The sequence below is a fragment of the Sitophilus oryzae genome, unplaced genomic scaffold, assembly GCF_002938485.1.
Source record: "Sitophilus oryzae breed Bouriz unplaced genomic scaffold, Soryzae_2.0 scaffold_845_pilon_pilon, whole genome shotgun sequence".
In the NCBI taxonomy this organism is placed as follows: domain Eukaryota; kingdom Metazoa; phylum Arthropoda; class Insecta; order Coleoptera; family Curculionidae; genus Sitophilus; species Sitophilus oryzae.
This window is the reverse complement of record NW_022147467.1, coordinates 1,335,122-1,346,018: the sequence shown is the minus strand read 5'-3', so window position 1 is coordinate 1,346,018 and position 10,897 is coordinate 1,335,122. Positions and strand designations below refer to the sequence as shown.

The 10,897-nt window shown below is 34.0% G+C and overlaps 1 protein-coding gene across 9 annotated transcripts in view; it reads right to left on the bottom strand.

The window, feature by feature from the left end:
* The window catches only part of LOC115889739 (tyrosine-protein kinase Abl), a 198,277-nt gene that overhangs the window by 80,621 nt on the left and 106,759 nt on the right, over nt 1-10,897 (bottom strand). For 7 of the 9 annotated variants that reach the window (XM_030909803.1, XM_030909806.1, XM_030909808.1 and 4 more), the window contains 2 exons: nt 6,603-6,914; nt 2,768-3,041 (listed from right to left, as the gene is read on the bottom strand). In XM_030909803.1, the coding sequence (XP_030765663.1) occupies nt 2,768-3,041; nt 6,603-6,914 (586 nt within the window). Of the gene's footprint in view, nt 1-2,767; nt 3,042-6,602; nt 6,915-8,985; nt 9,067-10,897 lie in introns of those variants that run through there. The other 2 variants (XM_030909812.1, XM_030909804.1) reach the window with 2 other exon arrangements.

Below are 10,897 nucleotides of genomic sequence, written 5' to 3'. Positions count from 1 at the left end.
GCTACACAGCCTGTTGGTCAGTAAAGAAATGCCTAGCATTGAACAAAACCACAACAAATATTTTTAATATTACTACTCGCAAATTATGATGATTCATCATTCCTAGCTGTCAATGTTGAAACACAGATAAGGGTTTGATGATAAAGTACAAAGTACTTATGTTAAACATAGTTCTATTCTAAATTGTGTAAATTTGTACATCTAATTGCGTTAAATCGTTAATATACGTAATTCACTAAAACAATTCAATTTCGCATTCAATTACCTATTGGCAAAAGGAAACAAATAAAATATTTAATTTTAATTATCTGTTCGTGTATTGAATTTATATGTTTATCTATTTACCCATTATTGGTGATATTATACAGCGCCACAGGTAACATCTACATCATATGGCAATTTATATTGTTTAGGTAAAATTTGTAAAATTTTGTGCACGTCCGGTTAAAAGATATCTCGTTTTTTCATCTAAAAAAATAAAAAAGTTATAGGGGTGAGCCACTTTTGAGACGCACCCGGTATATAGGCGCTTCAAGTACCCGAAGTTACGCGACGTAAACTATGTGAGTGGATGGACGACCGAAAGTCTAGAAACTCTGTCGTGCTCTTGTTTCGTGGCAAGAGTGTAAAATCTATTGATACACATGGCTCCATGACGCCTCTTCGGGGCCGGGTGAGATCGGATATCTCGTAAGATTCGATTTAGACACTCGCTAAATCGGTAGGCCATTGACATTGGTATGAACAAGGACCGCGGTTCGGAATCTGCGTAAACAAAGTAGGCCCCGTCTAGATTAGCCTCAGCAGCAAAAAAGAGACATTAACTCAAATTTAAGCTGCTACTAAGTTTAGATATTCTTTAACCAATTTTTCTTGTATTCATTTAAAACTTCCCAATATGGCGGACTTCAGTATGGGAGGCTTAAAAAACGAAAATCTCTAAACTGGAATCGACTGTACTTCAAATCGTTCAAATTGATAATCTGGGTAAATTGAATCTGACACTTGGCTGACATTGACGTTTACGGTTCCTTTTTCTAAATATTTTCATTATTTTTTGAGTTTTTATTCACAAATTCTACTTGATTTTCTTCTTCTATTTAACCTGCAACCTGCAGTACTAATTATATAGTTATAAATAATCTTTTCACCGATCAAGAATTGAGGAATACGCTGGACGATATTCAAAATGTGTAAAACGCTTAAAAACGTATTAGAAAACATTGACTCGTTCACAAATTCGTGAAAATAAATTAGTCCCGATGTTTGTAAAAAGGTCTCTAATTATTTTGAGAAGTTTCCTCGTATCAGTAATTTTCAGATTTGTAATATGTACTATATAATAATAAATAGATTAAAACTTATATTTCAGGAAACAGCGCGGGCATTACAGATTGTTGTAAATCAGTTTTAAAATATAAAGAAGGTTTAAAACAGGTTTAAAAGTTGAGTTAGTAGAGAAGACCTAAATAAGGTAATGTTAGTAATGGGACCAAACATCAAATAACACTTGAAATATATAATTATGTATAATAATTGTAAGTAGTTTTTATGAATCTGTTTGATATCTATTGCAATGTTTTTATATTTCTTGAAATATATATTTTTTTACTTTACAGGATACGCAAAGAATAATAAAAAATACAGTTACTCACTAAAAGCACTTAAGGTTTGTAATAGATGTAGTTAGAATATCAAACACCAAGCACCAAAACATTTCTGGCTTTCCTGACAGGAGTGTGGACACAAATTTAATAAAGGTATAATGTGGATAATGTTCTGATTATTACAGTTTGCATGAATGTTTTTGTATGTTGTTATTTTTAATAAAGTATATTTAATGAGGTTTTGAGTGTTCCTTTTTCCTTCAGAGGATTGTGTTCTAATCTTTATATATTATAAATTTTCATAAATTATATCTACAAAATTTATTACCTTATAATTTTTTGCTAAATACTTTGTAGTTGATACAGTTTAACAGTATATAAAAGAACTATTTGAATAAGATGTTTGAAAATATATAGCTGTTTTTGCAACACATCAATTCAATTTGTGATTAACTGTACTGAAATAAAAACAAATTAAGAGAAATGGGGTGATCTATCAACTATAACATGAAAAGCATCATCCTATTTCCAAGTCTTCTATTAATTTCACTTATTAAACAACTATAATTATTCAATAATCTTGATAATTCTAGGAACACTCAGATATCGTCAAAACATGAAAACAAAAATTTACTTCCTATAGTTCTTACGCCCCTTTAACTGAAATATAAGAAACAGGGAAGTTAATATTCTCACTGAGAACGTTTATAAAATACCTTTAAGTAAAATCTCTTCGGATCTGCGGTAAAATAGCTTTATTCTTATTAAATAATTTCAATAATCTATGTTTTTATTTATAACAACCACCTAATCGCACCTAATAACCTAACTTTAACGTCAACTTGACAATCCTGAAAAATATTATTGTTAATCAATAACCAAATATTATTGTTAATCAAAGAGTAAATTAATTTCTGAATTCGCTAACGCCAACTTATTTTTCATTAAAAAAAATTACCAATTTTCGTAACTAGGTCGGCCATATTGAGGAACTTTTAAAAGAACAGTACTATATAAATATTATCGCAAAGCGTACAAGAGAAATGTATACACATACAATTTTTAAAGTAGGCCATCGATTATTATATGCAGTGGATTACTCTATATTTATTGACGTCTTTAGCTAATTCTAGTTGTGTCGTTTCCAAAAACCATCTTACCTATAGTGATATACCCGCCCTTCGTATCTCAACGATATGCTCCTTTGGCCGGGACTGCTTTCCGATTCCCTAACTAAAAAACTACCATTGATTCCAGAACTGAGCAGGTACTCTGCGGCGTTCCTCGATATCGGCCCGTGGTACCACGAATGTTTCTCCAGCGAATTGACGGGCGTGACGTAGTTGGATGGCACCCACCCAACCAAATTGGAAGACGAATGCGCCTCGCACCATTCTCCGCTCTTGTTGTAGCTCAGTATTCGTACTTGTTCACCTAAAAACGAAAAGATAACGAAATAGTTATTTTCGAAACAAGTGCTACAAATTATATTTTATGTTGTGAAGCAAGTTGGCAAAAATATACGAGAGTAATATGCAAAGAAGAAAATAGGTTCTCTGTAAACTTAAGAGGGTAAACTGACAAGTTTCAGACCTCACCATGTACACGGCAACATTCATATAACAAAACCTGCTCTTAATTTATCTGCGGCTCTCTTGGAAGACGCCCACCAAGATGTCAGCAATTTTTATGTTTGTTGTTGTTTGACAATAGCTTAACTGAGGATATAAGGGTTAATGAAAAAATGGAGAAAATAAAAAAGTGGATAGTTATCAAATAGTATATTAAAAAACGAGTTTCGAAAACGACGTTTTGCACACGAGTTCGACAGTTTGTTGTCAACAAGTCGAACGAATGTACAGGGTGTCCCACTAAGAATAGCTCTCGGCTGTATCTCGGAAAGTATTAGCCGTAGCGGGTGCGGAAAAAATGTTTATAACTAAAGAGGCTATGGGAAACTGCTGGAAATTATTTTCAAGTTTGTAGAACGACAGCTAGGGGGCGCAACTGCAACAAAAAATAAGAAAATTAAGTTTTTACACAATTTTGCCTAGATAAGGTGTACTATAAGTAACAGCTTCATAATCTTCAGTAAATTTTGAATATTTTTTGTTAGAGCCATTTTCCCCTATCTACCAAAATAAAGTGGTGGGGGAAGGTTAGATCTGTTTTTATTTGAATATTAATAATTCTGGACTGGATGATCGGAATCCAACAAGCGATGGCTCGTTTAAAAGAGCGTTTCTTACTCTATATTGTACCGTATAAACAACAATAATAAGCTTTTGAACGTAGACGCTAGGGGGCGTTGTCTTACAATTTAACAAACATTGCGCGTTTAAAAAAAAAAAAATACAATAGTATATGTAATTTTAGCTGATAGCAAAGAGTAGTAATAGCTTAAAAAGTCAGCGAAAACCGCATCTTCATATCTTCTTTCAAACCGAAGATATTAGCAAAATTATAATAAATACCAAAAAAATAAGCCCTCAATTACCTTATTTTTACAACACGGTATCAGTAGCCCTCTTGAGTATGCCCATTCTAACCTAAAAATAAGATAGAAACAGTTAGTTTATTTTAAAATCGACGATATACCAGAATATCATAATACCAGATACATTAATTAAGATATTATTAACACAGAAACGATGATTCAATGAAGTCATGGTAGGCTTTGGAAAAAAGTTGGTTTTGACGTAATAGAATAAACGTCAAATTGTTATTAGATCAACATTTTGATAGTCTTAGCAGCGTTTTTTATCTTTTGATTGCTTTTTCAAAATGCCAACAACTTCAACTACTTCAAATAATAAAGGCATTTTGAAAAAGCATTTAAAAGATTAAAAAAAACGCTGCTAAGACTATCAAATTGTTGATCTAATAACAATTTGACGTTTATACTATTACGCGAAAAGCAACTTTTTTCCAAAGCCTACCATGACTTCACTGAATCATCGTTTCTTGTTCACTATTATTAATATCTTAATTATTAGATATTAATACATCTGGTATTATGATATTCTGGTATATCGTCGATTTTAAAATAAACTGTAAAATAAAAAAAAAATCTATCTTATTTTTAGGTTAGAATGGGCATAATCAAGAGGGCTACTGATACTGTATTGTAAAAATAAGGTGATTAAGGACTTATTTTTGGTATTTATTATAATTTTGCTAATATCTTCGGTTTGAAAGAAGATATCAAGATGCGGTTTTCGCTGACGTTTTAAGCATTTACTACTCTTTACTATCAGCTAAAATAACACATACTATCGTATTTATTTATTTTGAAAAAACGCGCTATGTTTGTTGTTGTTAAAGATAAATACGCATGTAAAGCTGTTGGAAGTTGGAACGGATGAAGCCACGTGCAGATTTTGTCAATCACAAGAAGAAACAGAAGAACACAATCAAAGTCAGTGCCATAGCCTGGCAAATGTGTGGTTTTTTGTATAAGGAAATGATAAGCCATTAACAAAGAGCTATTATGGAGGGTCCAGGCTCCAAGTTGCTAGACTTTTTGAAAAGGAGAAAATCCTGAAGGGTTGGACACCTTTTTCATATACACTAAAACTGTAAAATGTTCTTCATTATTCCATTCCACAACTATTTTTATTTATTAATATAGTTATTATTAACTTTTTCCATTAAGCATAGAGCTATAGATTGTTGGGCAGTAATGTTTGGCACTGGACAGAAAACAAAACATGTTTCAGTTGACAAGAAACGTTGGACGCATAGTCTGGACGAAACACGAATGTGATAGGGGTACGATCTCGATCGTTTGAGGTTTCCTTTGAATCATTGAATAAAAAATACCGACTCTAGTCCATACGTCTGTCAAGCCTATGACGCTACTTGCTTGTCGTATAAAATGCGCCCAATGTTGAAAGGCATTTGACCCATAGTCTAGAGGTGGGAATTCTAGTTCCTTAGTTCTAGTTCCTCCAGAGGAATAGTTCCTTGAACTAGGTTTTTAGTTCACAATAGTTCCCGACTAACATTGACATCTCCGTTGCTTGCTAATGAGTTTCGTTGTTTCTTTTTCAGTCAGAACTATTCACAGTATGATCTGTATAATTTTTATAATATACGAAATATAACGGGACGTGTAATTGCGTATGTTAAAAACATATAGGTAAGTTTTATTTCAGATAAAAAAATTATAAAAGAAACTCAAATCAGAGTTTAAAAATCTATATCACAAATCAATTGCATCAAATAATACGAAAATTTTACGAAAAATTGCATTTTTCCGGAGATTTTTCCTCGCTTCAAACTTTTTGTTTTTTGTCTAAAAATTCAGAATACCTATTTCGTTTTATTATATTTCTTAATTTTAGGGACCAAAAGTGAAATATTCTCATAAAATATTCAAAGAAACAACTAAAAATCAAAAGCAGTATTCACGACAATGTTCTGTGGTAATTACGCCGGCGCGGCGCGGCAGTGGCAATAGACAAAGCCGAATCCATCGTCGTCGCCTTGTATTATATTTCGGATCTGCCGACTGAATAGATTCTCGTGAACTAGTCTTTTAATTAGTTCCTCTCAGTCCTTTCGGCCCGGGACAGGTAACATACGGCTGGCACTCTCCACTCCCACCTAGCATCGGGCTACGATCGCACTATTTTTATAGCACGGGCCTATTGGTCACAATATCGATCCCGGCATAGGTCCTGAGGAACTAGTCTTTGAGAAATCAGGAACTAGTTCCATTCATTCCGGTGCCGGAATAGTTCATTGGAACCAGTTCGTTCACGAACTACACCTCTAGCATAGTCTGGAAGAAATTCGTTTAGTGCTTTCGTTTCTTTGCATATAACTGTAAGTATTTCTAAAAACTTTCATTTACTAAATTTGGCATAACAGAGCCAAAACACAATTATAATAGTTTTATCCCTTAAACTTCCTGAGAATATTATCTCTTTCAGTACCATCCACCTATACGGATCTTACTCCCAAACGAAAATAACAATCCGAAAATCTTACCCTTCTTGAGACTAAGCTGGTTCTCGCCGCCCGCCTGGAAATCGTACAGCGCCACGAACAGCTGCGGGTCGTCCTCCTCCTGGGCCAACAGGTTCTCCTTGGAGGTCCACCGGTTCGCCGCCGTCTCCAGGGAGAGGGGGGTGGAGGCACCGCCGGCGGTCCCTCCGCTAGCCCCTCCACTAGACGAGAGGGTGGAGGAGGCGGCGGCGCCGGAAGCGGTGGAGCCGCCGCCCCCCGATCCCCCTCCGGACGGGGGGTCCGTCTCGGGCAGGCTGGGGATGTGCGGCAGGGGTCGGCTTTGGAGAAGAGCTTCTGCAAAGGAGAGAAAGAAAAATGTATAAAGAATAAGTTGGTTTAAGTGGAAAAGGATTGTTTTGTGACGAGTAAATGTTTGTAGAGAGCTTTTATCAGATGCATAAGAGTTCATCTTATGAGTTTTGTAACTTTTGTAAGACAAATCAAGTGTAATGTACGGAGCGATCAACAATGATTGAAATACCGTATAATCGAATAAAAACGGCGTCAGCGATGGCTATGAAATAAAGATCGCTGTCATTTTATATGTAAAATTATATGGGAAATGTCATCGATTGTCATTTCATAGCCATCTCTGACGCCGTTTTTATTCGATCATACGATAGTTGGTAATACAGTGTTAGAGAATTTTAGGATTAGTGATTGGTACTAGGGTTTCCGGAACAGGAGCTGTTTTTTGGAACCGGAAATTTCGGTACCGCGCCTCTTAGGAACCGAGATTTTCCGGGCTTTTTCTGTACTTTCGGTACTGACTAATGTTTGTTCAATGGTGGTGCAATTCACAAACAACAATACAATATCAGAAAGCAAGAGATGGTTTTTAGAGAAGTTTTTCGCACGTAACAAAAAAATATGTTTTTAATTATTATTACCGAGTCCGGTTTTTCAAAGTAAAATGGATAAAAAAATGAGATTTTTAATCAAAATAATATCAAATTATTAAGTAATCAGTCATAAGAAAACTAAACATGAACACAAGTAACGAAAAAAGTATAGGTAACTTAAATTTCACATCGAACAAAAAACCCAACTTAACTGAATTTGAGACAAAAGCCCTAAAATATTGAATTAAAAATACAAACATCTATTAAAACATAACTGACAGTGATTATTCTTTAGCCTTATACTATAATATTTTTTTAGAAAGTTAGATTACAACAATTAGAAATAGCATCATACCTTATTTAGAAGAGTTTGTTTCGACCGCTAGAAAGTATCAAAGGACTTTCTCTATTTTTTAATTATTGTTACCGTGTCCCGAACAAACCGGGAATTAATTTCGAGGCCCGGTTCTGTGATGGCCAAAAAGATCTGAATCCTAATTCGTAGTATTAATTAGAATTTCCGGAACCGTACTAAAATATTTTCGTTCAACGATTATGGAGTTCGTCAATCAGCAAGCAAGGGATGGTTCTCAAAAGTAAAACCGATAAGTAACTGAGTTTCAAATGAAAATAATATCAAAATATTAAAACATGAGAAAGTAAACGTGAACACAATCGAAAAAAAAACGAAAACACATAGGTAGCTTAAAAATTACATCAAACAACATCAACCAACCTCGAAACCAACTTAATTAAATTTGAAAAACAAAACTTACATTTTCAATTAAAGATTCAACTGCCTATAAAATCATAACACAAAAAAATATAACTAATACATATTTAGCAATATTATAAATAATAAAATAAAATATTTGAACTTCTATAATAATTGTTAATAAACATTATAGAAACTTCAAAATAACTCCAGAAGTAAGAGCAGTCAGAGATAATATCACTACTTATTTAGAAGATTTTGATTTCGACCACTAAAAAGTATCAAAAGTTTTTCGCACGTAACAAAAAATATGTTTTTAATTATTATTACCGAGTCCCGAAAGAACCGGAAACTAATAATTTCGAGTCCCAGTTCTTTGATATCTCAAAAGAACCGGGTTCTGAACCCTAATTGGTACTGAAGCTAAATCTACTTATCTGTCGAAAAAAATTCGCAGATTAGGTGGCTGACTGACACCTTGTGTAAGTAAAAATAAATAAAAACAATGGAAGTCCGAAATTATTATCGTTTCAATAATGAATTATCGTGTACCACATTTAAATAAGCTACAGTTTTATCTTACATAATACCCTGATTCTATAATTATTATGTTAAATTCAGAAACACGACTTAATCAAGAAATATAGTCTGTCCAACGAGTAAGGGAATATTCCGATAGACAATATACAAAAAATGACAGATAGAATCGGCATCGTGATAGTTCCTCTCGTTGGACAGACTACAGACACTGATAAAACATGTTAAATATTGGAATGAGTAAATAAAATTAAAAAAAAATAATAATTACGTGTAATCTTTCTCACACAAGGCGAGTTATCTGGTTCGCCCACCAAATAATTCTTCATAAATAAAAATCGACTGCGTAACTTTTACACCGACATTATCACATTCTCCGAATGGTATAAAAGGAAACTGAAACAACCGAGTATGAAACAGTGTATTATACATTGTGGCTGCACAATGTAAAAATCTTTTAGTCGATCTTAACGACCCAACAATGACCACAACATCACTGATAATGATGTTACAATGAACCGAGATAGTTAGTTTTTAATTTTAGATGTATATGCATATGTGGTAGTCATAAAGTAAAATCGAGCAAATAAGAGTTATAAGTTTTTGTTAAATGGTAAAATAAAACAGCAATTCACTACAATACACCAAAACACTTTAAATACTGGATGAGCGTTCCTCTAACCATGTTATTATCATCAGGGCAGAGAGAGGCGAAAAAGATCACAATTGAAAATTCGCCAAAATTTACTGCAGACCTGATAAGCAAAGGCAGAAAGACTGTCAAAGCTATAGTGGATCTAGTAACAGAGCATTGTAAGCCTTAAATCAGGGTTGGCAAGTTTTGGGCATAGCGGTCTAAACCAGTATTTTTAACCAAGTTTTAACCGTCCTGGTCAAAACAGTTTTGGACAGAGTGGAGAAAACTCATGTTGTTTTTCTTAATCAGGAATTTTCTTTTTCATTTTATTAAAATGAAAATTAACAATTAAATTAAAATTAATTAATTAATTTTGAATAAATAAAACCAGCTCGCGCGCAAAAATACATATAAATCACGTTGCATATACAGGGTGCTACAAATTCGAGGTACGAGAATTGGTATCTCCGAAACCGTAATAGATACGAAGATGGTTAAATTGGGGCAAAGTTGTGCCTTGGGATGTTCACCAAGATGCCATCAAAAAAGTTTTAAAAATTTCAAGGATTGCTGAGTTTTTTTGGAAAAAACGAATTTTTTTGAAAATAAATTATTTTTACCTGTCGTTACTTTTTAGAAAATCAAAAAACTAATTGCACATTCTCATAGCCACTTTATTAGGGTTATCTGATAGTATTTTTAGACTTTTGATTTTTAAATGGCACCATCATCGGTATATTTTTACTTTATTCGATAAAAAATGACACTCTGGATAGAGTGACATATCATGTCAACTTTTGACATTTTTGATTAAAAAGAATCCAAATTTCAATCTAGAGTGCTTTGGCTGTGTTAAAAAAGCTAATTTTTAATCCAGGAGCCTTGGAAAAATAGAATTGATCGTCTAATGTTTTTCGTGTCTTGTCCTGGGGCGCTATTCTGCACAATCGTCGGAATCGGTGAGTTACCGATAGCTATCGGTACGTATTTGCATATAGTAAATATGTGTTAATTGTTGTTGTCATAGTTACCGATCGGCCCTATGACAGATATCGCAAATTTGTACCGACGACTCTCGGTATCTCTACCGTGAGGTTGAGAAGGGCACGGTAGAGATACCGATTTTCGTCGGTACAAATTTGCGATATTTGCCATAGGACCGATCGGTAACTATGACAACAACAATTAACACATTTTTACTATATACAAATACGTATCGAGAGCTGTCGTAACTTACCGATGCCGACGATTTTACAGAATAGCGCCCCTGGGCCCGTATTCTGTAACTTTGAAAACGCTAAGCGCTTTTAGACGCTCAGCATATATGACGTTAATTTTCGCTGAGCGCGTATTTAATTAACGATTCCGGTATTCTCGTCTGACGCGCTTAGCGTCTTTACTGATTGCGCTGAGCGCCTTGAAAACGGTTGCCTAAAGGATCGTTTTGCTTGTCGAACTGTCAGTGAAAATCGAAAAAATTGTGATTTTGCGCGTTATCTTGCTCTTTAGTGAAAATTACTACTTCTTCTATAAATTCCTCAATAAG